At 30.5% G+C, this 16866-nt stretch overlaps 1 protein-coding gene across 4 annotated transcripts in view; it reads right to left on the bottom strand.

The window, feature by feature from the left end:
- Positions 1-16866, bottom strand: part of LOC143255080 (uncharacterized) — a 71592-nt gene that overhangs the window by 33997 nt on the left and 20729 nt on the right. For 3 of the 4 annotated variants that reach the window (XM_076510185.1, XM_076510193.1, XM_076510176.1), the window contains exons 3-7: positions 12522-12658; positions 8332-8607; positions 7897-7994; positions 7373-7712; positions 2437-2652 (exon numbers count right to left, since the gene is read on the bottom strand). In XM_076510185.1, coding sequence (XP_076366300.1) covers positions 2437-2652; positions 7373-7712; positions 7897-7994; positions 8332-8607; positions 12522-12658 — 1067 coding nt within the window. The remainder of the gene's footprint in view (positions 1-2436; positions 2653-7372; positions 7713-7896; positions 7995-8331; positions 8608-12521; positions 12659-16866) is intronic. The other variant, XM_076510202.1, reaches the window with a different exon arrangement.

The raw sequence follows: 16866 nt of genomic DNA, 5'->3' as shown, positions 1-16866 counted from the left end.
TTAACTGACAAACTATAATATTTTACTAAATATCTGGAAGCAGTAATTATGTACATGACATTCTTATATTAATATTTATAGTTTCTTCATAGACTATTACAAAAAATAAAACAGGTTGTGTCCCCCATTAATGAAATACCTCCCTCAGAGGGGAAAATGAGGAGAGATTTATAGCTCTATAGATTACAAATGAAGTAACAAAAGTAGTAGCTTCCAAAATGCAGATTCTTGAATGGGATATGAATAAACAAATATAATAGCCAACTTTTAAAATGGCTTAGGTTTATAATAAGGAACACTATCCAAAGTGAGTTATCAATTCATCATTAATGTCATAACCCTATTCTCTACAACCTGAATAATCAGAATTTGTAATTTCTTTTGCAGATTATTCTTTATTTCAGTATTACTGAAGCTGTCCTAATCTTACTCATAACAATTCTCCTTCACTTGTGGTTACACTTAGAGAAACTAAAATTAAACTACAATTTTCTAAAAGCTCTACATTTTATGTACTTTTACTTAGGATTTTAATTTTTCAAACAGATAGAATAACATTACCATTATTTTTACATTGTGTCTAATTTTAAAATTAGATCTGTAAAATTTATTTAATCCTATGGCTGCACAATTCTGTAAAAGGAACTGATTTCTTCAAAAAGTTAATTTATATAAATCAAATTCTACAATGGACTACATTTTAAACATTCTGTACCTAATACATGCCTATGAAAAGAAAGTTTATTTCTTAAATACTATTAATTTTAGAAGATTCCATAGAATATAATTTTTAAGCTAAACAGTTATTAGCATTTAAAATTTCACAAACCTTCTGCATATCATACAGAGTAATAACTAATTTATTTTGTATGTCATAATAGCTTTTGATTATTTCTGCTAAGCACCAAGCTATGAAATAGGATGTCTATACTGACAGGTATTGAAGCCCAGATTTCAGCAATACAAGCCTATAGACTTATCAGAGCCACTGGTCACAGTAACAGTTAATATTTTTATTTTTTGCAACTAATTTTACTTAATCATTCTGCAATGTAATTTTTATGGAACTGTTAATAATTTCTAGCTAATTGGTAATAATCTCAAACCCGATTAGGCATGTTAACATAGTTTTTTTTTTTCTTTGTTGAGTTTTATACAAAACTACAAGGACTGTCTGTGCTAGCTGTCCTCAATTTTGCAGTAAAAGTGTAGAGAGAAGGCAGCTAGTAAATACCACCTTCTCTTGGGTTAATCTTGTCAGACCAAGTAGTAATTTCAATACCTTCCCTGGTTTGCCAAAGATAACTATGGCACCCTCAATGTATAAAATATTTGTCTGCATTAGTTTGGACAAACCACTTCTTGTGGTATTTTTTAGTTATTTGCTCAAACTTATTTGCATTTTATCACGTATTACAATATATCATCAAAAAGCATAACTGACAAACTTTATTATACTTTACCAGACACCTTGAGGTAACACTTGTATACACAATATTCTTACAAAAAATATTTATAGTTTCCTGATCTTAATTTCCCTGAAACAAACCACATTATTTTTTGCATATGAGAATTCATGCTTCTGAATAGAAAACATTCTTGAATGTTTCCAAATTTAGTTTTTTGAATAATTCATTCTTTTTTTCCTGGTCTACTTAAGATACAGAACATTTGACAAAATTAGGACAACAATGCAGATATTAAGAAGATTAACATACCATTTTAAATAGGACATCCCTAAGAAAACCACATCTACACATATGAGAAAGAGTGCCTGTTGCACTGATAAGTATATTTTCTTGTTTTTCCCCTTATTGTTTACTTTCAATTAGTTACTTTTTAATATTCTTTTGTTTTAATTTTATTTAAATTCTTCACTATCTTTTTTTTAATATGTATATTTTTGGTACAAATCATAATTGGCAACTTAGTTTTACAATTTTAAACTTCTCTTTTACATATGTTACACATTTGTTTCACCTAACATACTTATAGTACAGTTGGTTAGCACATGTAAAGATATTCTTTTAAACTGTTATACATATGCAATTTCTTTTGAAGATTACTCTGGTATAATTTTAGCATTATAAAACCTGTCCAAATCTTACTTCTTATAGTTTCCTTAAATTATGATAAGACTTGTAAGACTATATATTAAAACTAAAATATAACATTCTAGTTAAATTTTAACCACTTTTATTTCACTTTTTAACTCGTAGACAAATTCAGTACTTTCTCTATTACCAGTGTAAATGCTGTGTTTAAAACAAATTGATACATTGAAAATTTAATTTCAGCTACAGCTGGGAAATTAAATCAACTATCTACAAACTAAGCATTTTATATACACAAGCTATATCAACTAGTTAAACATCTTAGGATTTATAAAGATAAAGTGTTTAAATTATCAAGTATGTGTTTAAGTCATCTGTGTACCTTATTATAAAGCTCTCCATTTTGTTGCATGGATTCCTGTTGTTTAGCTGCACTTTGTTCTTGGAGACAACTAATCTCTGAAGACAGTGTTTCATTCTGTTGGATAAGATTATTTATTTCATTCCGTTGCTCATTGTTTTTATTGGTCAAATCAGATATTTGAGCCTGTAAAATATGCAACTGAGACTCTGCTTCGTCGTTTTTCTTCCTAGCTTCCTAATTGTAAAAAAAAATATTCTTAATAAATAAAAATTGCTTGCTAATATTTCTCAATTCACCGTAAAGTGCATTTAATTTGCTATATTACAAGTTTTGATTATTTATGAAATAAGATTTGGTTCATAATGCACACACACAAAGAATAAATACAACTTAAATTAAAATATCTGAATTATTTAAAAGACACTACAGGATTTGAATACAATCCAACACGTACTTTTAATTAACTTCCCAGATTCCCTAAGAAATGTGAACATGACAAAAAAAATCCAAGAATTAAAAACAATTTTGTTGGAATGTTAAACTACATGAATCTTTATGAATGGCAAAATAATCAACAAAATCTAATTCAACATTACACTAAAAATAGAGAATGAACTGTGTTTTGAACAGTCATACATTAAAACCTTATTTCAGCTAAACCTGGACAACTAAAATTTGATCATCTATGGATATTGGTTAGTGTTGTAAAACACTTAGTCAACATTGTTTCCTATTATTTTTATTTTCAGTTATTCTAACTACCCAAATACTCAAAAAAATTCCATTATTACTTAATATTTTCAATTAATTCACTCAAGATTACATGATTCATGTTATGACTTACTAAAATGAAAATAAACTAAATTACATCATGGTTTCTAAATATTATTATTATTGATTATTAAATTTAAGATAACCAATTAACAAACCTGACAATTATTAGATTAGCAAATTCTAATGACTGCTTCACTCTAATTTCAGCCAGCGTTAACCCTCTCCCAACAAGCAAGTCAAAATGTACCTGTCATGACTCTTTCACAGAGTTTCGTTCAAATCTTAAGTTGAGCACTTTATTTTTGTGCGTGTGTGTGTGTGTGTGTATTGGACATCAAAAAATAGTAAATGAATAACATTTTAATACAAGTTTTAAGTCCTTAAACTTATAAGGATATGTTTAAATAAATCTTCAGTCTCTCCTTGCATGAAAATTGGGCATTTGTCTTCTAAAACTTCTCCCTTCCCTAATTTACCACACTTCTCTGAAGTTAGGAACTTAACATAAATTACTCATAATATAAATATTACAAAGACAAAATAGAAAATTAGGTCCATTTGTTATACCCACCTGTCACAACCTTTTTTTTTCAACAATGGCAATAATTTTCTCTGATGTTTTATATCATGTATAACCAATAGAAAGGCAGAAACTTAATATATCACATGATGTATCATGCTACTTTGTTTTCAGTCTGAAAATTTATCTTTCAGGGTTCAGATCAACAAGAGAATCATTACAAACCCCTTTCATCTTAGTTACTAAGCCTATTAAGTATACTAATACCATCATAAAAAAAAGTATGCTAACATTTCACCAACACCATCCCCAAAAAAAGGTGGTCAAATATAACTATATTTCTTGTTTTGTATTAATTTACTTATTGTTATAAAAGTAACTAAAATGTAAAAAAAGTTATTAGGTTAAGTAAGGTTACATTAGATATGATAATGAAAAAATAAAATTATTCAATGAATTATTGCAAGTAGTTTGTGAATTACACTGTTCCATAGAGTAAAGTAAGCTACACTGAGTGATTTAGAATTTGTATATTAGTTAAACATGGTTCAAAAGTAATAAAACAGTAAAATTAAATAGAAAGATATACTGTTACAAAACTTAAGCTATTTAGTGTAAACAGTTGTATTGTTTTGTTACAATATGCAGTCATTTTAGAAAGATATAAAAGTTTTTTTTTTCTTTTCAGGGCAATTACAGGGCTGGTGGAGACTAAAAGAACTAGATACGTCAAAGAAGTTTTTTTACCAGGAGTTCAAGCAGATTCAGTAGGATAAAAAAAGACAGATATGGAGGAGGTTCTAAAAAAGGCTTATTAGGACTTGGAGACTAAAAGAAGAAACTGTATCCCAAGGGAGTCATGGCAATGAAATTAGGAGTATAAAATAGTGAGGAGTTAAAGTTTAGGAGATGCCAGCAAACCAATATAAAGGAGGATCTGCAGGCATACACACACAGTAGTCAATAAAAAGAAACAAAGAAAATATCAAAAATAAAATAGGAACATTCTTTAAACACCTAACAAATGAAGAAAATGAATGGTAGAAACTAGGAAAAGGTACAAAAAACCCACAGATTTAGGAAAGTTAGGGTTACAGATACTGTGCTCTTTTTGATGTTATAATGACAGAATGGAAGGTACCAAATAACTGGAGGCAGGGTATTCTTGTGCCAATAATCAAAAGGAAAGACAACATGCAAGACTGCAGAAACTATTGAAGTGTAAATAAGAGATAGCAATAAGAACAGAACAATTTGAGTTTATGCCTGGTAGACTCTTCAGAGATCAACAACAATTGCTATATTCTCATTGAGGGGATTGATAGAGAAGTTTGGAGGGGCAAAGAAAACATGTACACAGTATTCACTGATCTGAAAAAAATTTTTGACAGTGCCAAGAGAGATATGGTGGTGCTTAACTCTTTTAGCATGGGTTCAGTCTCTGGGACAAATCTTTTAACAATTTTGTGCTTGTTACAGTTTTTATGCTATAACTTTTAAATTAGTAAGCATACATTAACAAAATTTGCCAGATCATCAGTAAACATTACAGTGCTTTCATATATAAAATATCAAATTATTTTTAGTTTTAATGTATGTTAAGCTATATTTTTCTCATACATTTTTTCATTGCATGCTGCCTATCCAAATTGCAAAACATTTATTTTAAGATTAAAAATACTTTCATGCATCAGAAAAAATTTCAAATTTCTTATGCAAAACCTTTATAATACCTAGTTAGTTAACAAATGTATTTAAAAAAAACAAAAAAACTTTATACTTTGTTATTTTCACTATTGAATCTCTGTACAGGTTTGGTAGAATTGAACAATCTCATATCTACCATTAAAACAAATCAGGAAATATAAATTATGCTTCTTTCATTCTAGAATGACAACAGATTATAACACAAAAACAAATGTTTAGACTAAATACCTCAAATCTCATGTCATACATTTACATATATTTATTATTTTTATTACACTGATCTTTCAATCATGTCTAGCTAACAATACAGAAGTTACAATAATAGGGCACATGTGCACTCATGTTACCATATCCAATTCAAAACTGAGCTTTAGTTTACACAAAGTGACCTTGTCTTGGATGGTTTTTCGTTTTTTTTTTTTAGTTGAGTAGCATTTTGTAATACACAGTCACTTTTCAATCATTATACTTTATATATGTATATATATTATTACTATTTAGAAATAAGTTAAAATTTGTCTTCAAATATAAAAAGTAAATGAAATAAAGCAAACAATTATCTCTTCTATTTACGACCTTTGTACTGGATTGTTGCCTGATACAAATTGCCAAACCTTTTAAACTTTCATATGTAGAAGATGTGAAACAACATTTTTAAAAAGTTTTATATATACAGTTGAATAACCAAAAATCTTAAAGTACTACATCAATACCACAGAACTCCACTATCATTTATAAAGCTTAGTAACTAAGCTGTATTTCAGTCTTAAAAAGAAACAAAATTTCAAATAGACTGAAAGTAAAATCTACTTGCTTGAAATCTTGATTAAAGAACATTGTGACCTAACACTTAAAATGACTGAGAAAACTACTAGGTGGACATTCTAAGCTTCTGATTGGTTATTCCCATGTCATATATATTGAAGTAAGTGTGTATAAAAGAACACTTCCAAAAACAGAAAGACAAGTGGGGTCACTGTGTCCAATTTAATACACAAGTGATATCTCAGCAAAATGAAAATCTCAGCTTGTAAACTTGAGTTCATAATTCATTTGAAACTATAGATTTCGTATTTTGGCATCACAAAAATCTCACTTGAACCAGTGCTGTATTCAACATGCTATGTGACACAAAAATCAATGTTTAACTATTTTTTTCATATTTATTTTAAATTAAACTGAATAATGTATAATACTAAAATTTATAATAATCTAGTTTGGTACTAAGCTTATTGATGTAAATTCATGTAACAGTAGTTCAATAAAGTTTTGAATGTGAGTCAACAAACATGATGATAGTCCTTTGACTTGTGACCCATCCAAAAAAAAAGTCAATGAAAAAGGAATACACTAAAGCTGTATGTGAAGCTGGTCTAGGCTATGTATGAAGAAATGAAAACATTTGTAATAAATTTGGTAAAAGCCTAAGATATTTCCAGCAAATGTAAGAGTCCTTCAAGGATCAGAACTGAGCCCTTTCTTTTTCTTTTTTTATAACAGTACACATTTTTAAAATATATTGAAACATTTAAGTATCATTCGTATTGTTGTAGTAGAAATAACTGGTAATTGGCTAAGACCACAACTGAATTTCTGTAGACTGCAACTATTCTGACTTCAGAAAAACTGAAAGAAAAGCTTTTACGATAATTACAGATCAGCCAAATAAAAGAACTGATGTATAACAATTATTTCTTGATATCATATGGTTGTTCATTTTATTAATATTTTTGAAAATAATAGAATAACCCCTCAGATCTGTGCCAATCTACACAGCTTTAAATAATTCAGTTAAAAAAAAATAAAAAATAAAAATGGAAAGAACAGGAGTTTTGTCCCTCCCTGCGCAAAGAACAATGACCACATTCATCAACTCTTGATTTTTTTTATTTACTACATTAAAGTTAAGTATATTTCTTATAAGTTACTGCAAATATACAGATTGAAACGTACCTCGATGGAGTCATAAAGTTCTTTCATATTTCTTTCTTTGTCAACACCTTGTTGCCTTGCTTCTTCTAGTTGTTGTTTCAGAGAACTGTTATCATTTTCAATGTTGTGAAATGAGGTTCTCAAGTTCTCAATTTCCTGTGTCAATTTGCTGACTTGTTGGGTATTCTTGCATTCTTCCTCTTTGAGTTTCTGTACACATTCTTGAAGTTTTTCTTTTTCTTGTTGGAGTTCTTCATTTGTCTTCAGCAAAGTATTTTGTTTAGCCTCATAAAGTTCTTTAGCTGACTTTGCTTGATCCAACTCATGTGATAATTGTGATAATTCCACCCTGCTACAACTCCTAAGCAAATAATTAAACACCTATAATAGGCATTATTCTCCAAAACAATACTTTCAGTATCTTATTGAGTCAAATTAAATTTATTAACACTGTATTACTGAATATTTCTAAAAATCCAAAAAGTAATAAGGATAAAGGAAACAATGATTAAGTTGCTCAACAATTTCAACATGAATAAACTCACTCTTTTTCTAATCTGGATAGGTTCTGTTTTAGTGTGTTATTTTCTTCTTGAAGTCTCTGGATTGTGGGTGCCTGCTCTTCTGTTATCTTTCTCTGCAACTGAAAAAACAAGCAAAATTTTCTGTGTTGTGTCTATATGATGATACTGTAGCCTAATAATGGCTTTTCTCCATGTTAATATATTTTAAAAATTAATACAAAAAATTAAATATACATTCTAAAGGAGATAATTAGTAAACAGCACCCTAAAAACATAACTCAAAGTACAGCAAATGAAATCTTGTCACTTCACATCAGCACCCTTTAGAACATAAGATACATTAGTCTAGCAAATCTGGTTAACTATTTTAGTTCAGCGACTTCATAAACCAACTTGTACAAATTTTTTACTGGGACAAGAGCAAACAATGTTGTTAAAATGAAATATGGAACACACTTGTTGGATATTTGCTTGAAAAGAAGAAACTTCTTTTTTGTGCTGGTCTTGACTAATTTGAATGCTAGATTGTAGAGATTTTATTTCTTCTTGGTGTTGCCCAAGCTTTTCTCGTAAGGTGCGTTCAAGTCCTGAAGAACGTGTTTTTTCTTTATTTAGTTCCTGTTTCAGCTCTCTCATTTTAGCACTAATAGCTTGTGCTTGACACTGTTCTGACTCTAACTGCTGTTCACGTTCTTGAAGTTGTTTCTTTAGATTAACCACTGGATCATTCTTCTATTTGAAAGAAGCACATACTTTCTTGTGAGAAAGATGTTAGTAGGCTTAAAAATACTCTTAGATGTAAATTAGAGAAATGTTTATGTAACATAACAATCATTCTGACTAAATAAAGTACATTTTGGCTATCCTGGCAAAAACCTCAATATGGTTTACAAAATACATTCATTTACTTTTGAAACTTAAAATCTTCCTGGAATTCAAAATGAGTATCTATTAGGTTGAGGAATAATTTGTGAGTGTTTTTAAATAATTTCATTCAAGCATTACATGCAAGACTATACAATACTTCAATGCATGAACACATTACACCCAAAACATTTATTATGATACTTTATTTCATGTAATACCTAGGTATATAGTATGCATTGTTTTAAACGAAATTGCAAGAAATTAAATGCAAAAAGCAGATGGTGTCGAAAATGCTCGATTTTGTCCACTTGACATTCCATTTAATGAGCTGAAAATGAAAGCAAAAATTAAAGACATATGAAAATCAAACACACCATCTATTAGAGCAAAAAATTATCTACCAAATGACATGAAATATTTTGCAAAATCTTTTCATTTATGAATATATTTTGTTAACTTGAAAAATGCTCACGAATTATTCCTCAACCCAATATATTTAAGAGATTTAAAATAAAACATTAAATTAAGAAAATTGTTACTAAGCAGTTTTTAAGATATGTTTTTTTGTGTCTGACCACATTAAATGTTAAATACATCAAAATTAGATTATGACATCAAGTGGTATTTTATAAAAAAAATCTGTTCCAGTATTTTTAAAAACATCATACAAATTCTGCACATAGAAGTAATCACCACTGTTCCAACTGACAGTTTAGCACAAAAGATAAAAGTGCCTTAAACATCTTAGGATTTAGTTTGCTATGAGGTATTGTTATGAAAAGCTTATACTACTTAAAATGGCAACAAGGATGTTACCTTTGTCATTGCTTCTTAAATCTAATGACTTCTCTCACTAACACATCAAGTTTCCTGAGCTATTGAGATGTTTGATTAAGTGAGACAGCCAATAAAATACCTTTTCACTGATCTAGGAAAGAACCAGTAGTATTCTTTCTAATATACAAAATACTTGGTACACTATGATAAAATTCATAACTTTTTATCACCTTTTCACGTAATAGTGAATATAGTTGCTTCAGGATTAAATTACCAGTATTTGCTAACAATGAGATATCCAACACAAGCCAAAAATTAACACTTTATGCAATAAGTATTAATTATTTTAAATTTATTAGATTAAAAAAAAAGATAAAACTTTAATGCAATTTATTAAGAGAACTGTAAAAATTATACTTATACTTTGGTTCATATGTCTATAACCTTAAAGTGTAAAAATGTTGCTCTTTCCAAATGGTAAACCTAATCTAACAACAGTAGTTTTCAGAATGTTAGCCTAAAAATCCACAACTACACAGTTTCTATATAAATGGTTCTCTTTCAGCCTTCGTTTTCTATCAAATACATCTGTAAAGAGAATTAGACAAACATTTCTTTTAGCAGGTGTTTTTTAAGCTGGTTACTAAATGCAATTCCTGTTTATTTAAGTTGTCTCTAGCAGATGTTTCCTCAGTGATACTCTATTTTACTTCTACTCTTATAAATTGAGTTACCTCAAAATCTAAAAGGAGATTCCTAAAATGTGTATGAAATTTCAGAAATGAGGACATTTTTCAATTTTTAACTTTCAAAAAGAATTTTCCTAAACACTGTTGAAACTTAAGAAATCCATGTAGTAGTACTGGGATTAATTCTACAGATATGAGCAGATCAAAGTGCACAAGTCAGTCTTTTAAGAGTTGCAATCAAAATTTAATTAAACAGCTTTATTATCAAAGAATACCAATAAAACTGGTATCAAAGTCTAGTTTACGATTCAAATTTTTAAAGTTTTTAATCTTTAATTTCAAAAGCAAATAAGTTCTCAATCTTAACTTCTCTGCATTCTAAATTGTCCCATTAATATTTATTTAAACTATGTGATCTTGCAAGTCACAAATTACATTTTTATCAAATATTTAGCCTCCAAACATCCAGTTTCCATGAAACATGTCAAACACACCTTCCACATCCTGTCTTTCAAAAAACATTCATAATTCTTTTTGATTTTGTTACTGGTCATGTTTATAATCAACAGAAAAAGCAAATTGTACACTACATATATCATATAATTACTTCTGTTTAAGCCATAAATGTCAATAATTTGCTCTCTGAGCCTGATGGTTTTGACTGAAAGCTCCAATTCATAAAGTAATCAAATTTTCTTAACCTACCTAAAGGCTATTTATAAAGCCATATTTCACAAGAGAAGTTTTCCTGCAATTTAATCTAGTGAATGATGTCTTTAGTTTTTTTAAATTCATATTCCAAAGCTGTACAAAAACTGGGTTGCAAAAGTAGGCACACAGCTACAAGCTGGCCTAAAGTTAGTGTTCTAAATTTCTAATGTATATTCTTACTTATTGCGATACATGTTTGTTTGTTTTTAACAAAAGTAACTACAATACCAAATTAAAATTTTGGTAGATTAAATAAAAAACCTTAAAAGTAAAAAATATCTATCACACCAAGTTAAATACAAAATATAAGCAGTTGAAAGACTCAGCATGGGTAGGTGGGTTAAGGCGTTTGACTCGTTATCTAAGGGTTACAGGTTCGAATCCCTGTCGCACCAAACATGCTCGTCCTTTCAGCTGTAAGGGTTATAATGTGACTGTTAATCCAACTACTTGTATTAAAAGAGTAGCCCAATAGTTGGGAGTGGGTGATGATGACTAGCTGCCTTCCCTCTAGTCTTATACTGCTAAATTAGGGAGGGCTAGTGCAGAGAGCCCTTGAATAGCTTTGCGAGAAATTCAAAACAAACAGACAAGCAAATAAATGTTAATAATGCAGTCTGTGCACCTCAGAACAGCTGTTATGGGGTATTCACAACATTCTGACCTTCTTAGGTCATCTTCAGATTAACAAAAGTTTGCAACTGACCTTAACTGGACCCATGTATTTAAGGATAAGAATGTAAACAAGTACAAAATTGTAGGGGGCATTGCAGTCAGATGTTAGGCTATTAATTAGTATAGTTATAAAGGTGTTCCTTTATATTGCTTTTAGTTTTATTGTTGAAAAATTATGGTTTCTTTGATTTTGTTTGTTTACATTTGTTTCCCTACTTAGCATCTAGGTGTTTTCAATGGTTATGTTATGTTTATTTGATATGCAGTGTTAAAATGTTTTTTTTCCTTTGAATCTAATTTCAATTTTTCTGCTTGTTTCTCCCATATAGAAGTTGTGGCAGTTCTTGCATTGCATTTTATTTTATTTCAAGTGGGTTTCTCATCATCAAGAATGATGTAGTCTGGAAGTGTTTATCCTAAGCTCTCTGTATTCCACTGGGTGTTTTTTGCTAGCACCACAAGACAAACCCTATTCACAGAGCAATAAAGCAAAATTAAATTCAAACAGTTGTGAAAAGTTAGAGGCCTAAATCTCTTAAGAAAAATAATGGCAATTATCTCTTATAATGTGCAGTCATTCTTGAAAAAAAGACTATCCCTTATTTTGATTCTTGATATTCACCTATCACATACTAACAGTTTCATGAATTCACAGATAAATCCATCACAAATACTCTGTTAAAAACCTCATTTTTTAAGTACAACAAACTCTTAATGCTTACTAAAATCTTGCTAAATTCATGAAGATACACCAAATAAATTCACTTATAGTAAGTACAAATTCACAGTTTACAATGGTTACAAAACTGGTCAAAATGAACAAGTCCATGTACAGAATGAAAAAGAGTAAGACAAATTTTAATCCCATATGTATATATACACAAGTTGCTACCAAACACGGAATACAAAAAAAACAAACATACGTACCTTTGTCCACACAACTGCATCTTCATTCTGCTTAGTCAGAAGTACATCAATTAGCATCTGGCTATCCTCAGCACTTAACTCAGCATTTTTTAACAGTACAAGTAGCCTACTAGCTGCCAGTTCTACATTATCACCAGCTGAAAATTTAAATATAAAATTTGATTGGTTGATTGGTTTGGTGCTTTATGGTGCAAAGCAACTAGACAATCTGCACCAAACATCCAGTAAAATGTTGAAATTAAAGTTATTAAAATTCATAAAAGAAAATTAAAGGTAAAACAAAAGTTTAATTTTTAAATTAAAAACATAAATAGCATTAAATCCAATTTTTACTTCTAGTCTACAGCAGTGAGAAAAAACTACAGTAACAGAAGTTGTAAAGGACTTTCTGTAGCATAAATTTTAATTCTCATAACTCGCCAGGATGACTAACAGGTTGTTCAAACATAAACATTAGACACCTAAAGTTGACCTTTACAGTCCTGATTTCAAGTTATTTGATGTTATGGTCACTTTCTAGTTTCAAATCAAACTGGATTTACTTTGATTCCTAAATGGGAATCACATTAAAAAAAAGTCTAATGTATAAATTAAAAAACTTAAACAGCATTAAAAAGATTAATGGCCTTTAAAAAACTAAAAACATTTCTAAGGTGGACAGTGTCACCATCATCAACAAGAGTATAACATTGTGGATAAACCTTGGGACAAAATATGTTTAAAATGGTGCCATTGTTGAGAGCCATAACAGCAAGACAGTAAAATGTGACTTATTGTGACCTGAGCATTACACAGACACTGGTGCATCAGTTACATATAAAAGAAAATGAAGAGTTAAAAAACTGTGACCCGTGCGTAGTCTAGTTAGAACAACTTCCTCTTTACTATCCTTATGGAAGCAAGACAGCCAAAGTTCTGGTTTCGAGTTATTTGAAGTCACTACCGTTTTCAGAAAGTAAAGTAATACAAGTTTCAAAAGACTTTCTGTAGCAAAATTTTAACTATTATAAACTTACCAGGATGACTAACAGGTAGTTCAAATACGAGTGTCAGATATATGAAGTTGGCCTTTCCAGTCCTGGTTTTGAATTATTTGATGTTACGGCCATTTTCTAATTTCAAATCGAACTAGTTGTACTTTAATTCTTAAAAAGGAAACACATTAATAGTTCAGAGTTGTAACAATGGCAAGACAGTAAAATGCGACTTACTCCGACCTGAGTGTCACACAGACAACACATTGGTGCATCAATCCCAGATAAAAGAAAACGATGAGTTAAAAAAACTGACCAATGTGTAGTCTTGTTAGGACAACTTCCTCTTTCTAATCCTTATGGAAGCAAGACAGCCAAAGTCCAATAGAGGGTTTTATTTTGAAAAGCTTCTTTTCACATTGCTCACTCCAAGTCAACTGGCATATGGCATGGAGCCAAGCCTTGAATACAGGACCATAGACCATGTCTGTAACAGGCACAGCAGTGATAGTGCCAGAGCAGATAGATTTAGCCAAGGTGTCAACGAGGCCATTCATGCAAATATCAACATGGTCTGGTATCCAGAAAAACTGAATAGAAGATGTTAAAGAAAAATGGGAAGTCAGTTTTGAATATCGGCAAGAATAGGGTGTGAACCAGCGTGAAGTGATTCCAGGACCAGTAGAGAACTAAGTGAGTCAGTATACATAGTGCAATTTGAGTACTGTTTAGATACTATGTGATCCAGGACATAAGAAATGGAGTACAGTTCAGCAGTGAACACCGAAGCTGTAGAGGGGATTCTGAGCACAACCACCAAACCACCATAAAGCATGGCAGAGCCCACAGAGTCACCTGATTTTGAGCCATCTGTATAAACAGGAATGGAAGGATGGTTCAAGAGATGTTTAGTAAATGACACAGTATTTCCAATCAGGAGTATCTGCTTTTCTCAGATGACTTAAAAACAGGTGTCATTTGGGGACTGTAATAAGCCATGGTGGGTTTAGAATGTATGGTCATACCTTGCAATTAAGATAACCTGCCTTGAAAGTGGCAGGTGGACATAGTGATGTAAATGTCAGAATGAGAACAATGGTCAGTATCATAATTCCATCTTTGCAAGTGGAGGTACGCCTCACTGCAGAAACTCCATGGGTGGAGAAACAAGCGAGAATCTCCAACTCAAGGATGTTCTTCAAATCCCTCAACAATAACTCCTCGTGATGAATTCAAAGTAGCATGAGGCATAACCTCAACAATTCAATTGCCTTTGAATGCAAGAGGAGTTCACTGTGTTGAGATATGGATGTTTCCACAAATATGTCACCAGAGCAAAGCCTCTTCACTGACTCTGGAGAGCCAGAAAGTCCCTCTAGTCCCTTCTGAATGCAAATAGGAAACATCTATCCTAAAGGTTTGTCTGAAAGAAAATGTAGTATAAGAAAATGAGGTACAGGTGTTACAGATGTTGAAGATTGCTGCTGAGAATTTAAGATATGGTCATCTACCTATGTACTGTTTTCTCACTATTTAAGTTTTTATTTGGAGGATCCATAATAAAAAAGAGAATGTTTCAGCACCCACTGACCCCACCTACCATGGAACCCTATGAGGGGATGCACTACAATGCCAAACAAAGATACTGCAGCAATGCCAGGATTTCATGAGCACTATACCCAAATACGAACATCAGACACTATGTCCACAACACCCATTGAAAACGTCCAACACTGGTACTTGGTTGACCCTAGCCCAAGTGGACCAGCTGATTGACTGGGGGGAGGAAGTCACCCCATGGCCATCAGTCTACAGAAATTCAAGGCCAAAGTGGTGTATTAGAGTTAGACTACTCAACCACTAGGATGCTCTCCTTCCCCTGATGGGGAAGCAAACATGTGGGTGGATATTTAGTTCCCAGAAGAAATAAACTGAAACAGAACCTTCCCTGGAAGGTTCCTCATCACGTACAGAAATCCATACCAAGGGTATAAAATTTAAATACTAGCCACATAGGATATCCAAACTAGCTAAATCTTTACCATAGGATTTGAAAAAGAGTTTCTACCAATACATTTGTGCTTGTTAACCAAATCGTCAGAATTATTATGATTGCAATAATTAATATAACTGTACAAAAGATTTAACTTAGTTGTAAAAAAATATAATTTACATTAAGAGAACTAGATTACAAATTCAATAGTTTTATAGTTCTAATAATACATTTAAATATACATTTTATGCACCTGTAAAAAAAATTTTATAAGTAAGCTGACTTTCAAAAAGCTCAGATGATAGAAAACAAGTAATCAAAGATCAAAAAATCAATACCTTTAACATAAAGTTAATATCTCTTCAGCAAAGTGGGAAAACTATGTACATTTTTAAAACCAAAAGAAAATCACAAAACACAATACACTCAATTTCAACATATAAACAGATTAATTTTTTTTATCCACTTCCAATTTTTTCCTCTGAAAGCAAACTACTACTTGTATACATAGATCTTTTATGGAAGAAAAATATTATAGAAGTTAGTAACCTTCAAAACATCCATATTTCAAAAATATAAACAATAAATAATTTGCTGGAAATTTTGTTTCTACGCATACATAAATAAAATTTTATTATATTCAAGAAGATAAATAAATATATTCAAATAAACACATTTTGACTGTTTTCTGATGATTCTTAACATTTACAGTCTACAGAGTCACCTTTGTTTCCATACTACAGTTTTGCATGAACTTATTTCAATTTTTCTTATGATATGTAGTATCTATATAACAGTATACTTTATCGTCTGGTGTTAAAAATAGGGTACTTTTATAAATACTCAGTTTATGATTATATTTTAGTACACTTGAGTAATAATTGTTACTGTAATTTTTTAATGCATAAGATGTATCTGTGTAATATTTTTAAGAAAACATTAACTTACTGTTTTTACCATTTTAGCATTTTTTTCCTCCTCATCTCCGCCATATAACTTATGTCAGACTTTACACAAGTTAAAAAAATACAATGCTACATTTTTGCTCTTCTTCCACTTCTATTAGATATTTTTAACTTCTTCATCCATGTAAAATGCATAAACGTAATTATTTCTGAAAATAATACTTATGACAATAATTACAGTATCAAAAATGAAATTAACAAAAACCCTATCTATTGCTACACAGAATGAGATTAAAGAAGCAATTAAGGTCCACCAGCATTTATGATCAATGATAAATGTTAGTTTTTGAAGTAAATGATTAATTGCAGGTGACTGTACTACATTCAACACAAAACCATTACATCCAACATATCTTTTTCAGTATTACTCAACAAATCTTTCATTATAAATAACTTGAACCGAGGTTAAATAA

This window comes from Tachypleus tridentatus, chromosome 1 (assembly GCF_004210375.1).
Source record: "Tachypleus tridentatus isolate NWPU-2018 chromosome 1, ASM421037v1, whole genome shotgun sequence".
Classification (NCBI taxonomy): Eukaryota; Metazoa; Arthropoda; class Merostomata; order Xiphosura; family Limulidae; genus Tachypleus; species Tachypleus tridentatus.
The sequence above is the reverse complement of the archived record's forward strand: the minus strand, read 5'-3'. Positions and strand labels throughout refer to the sequence as shown.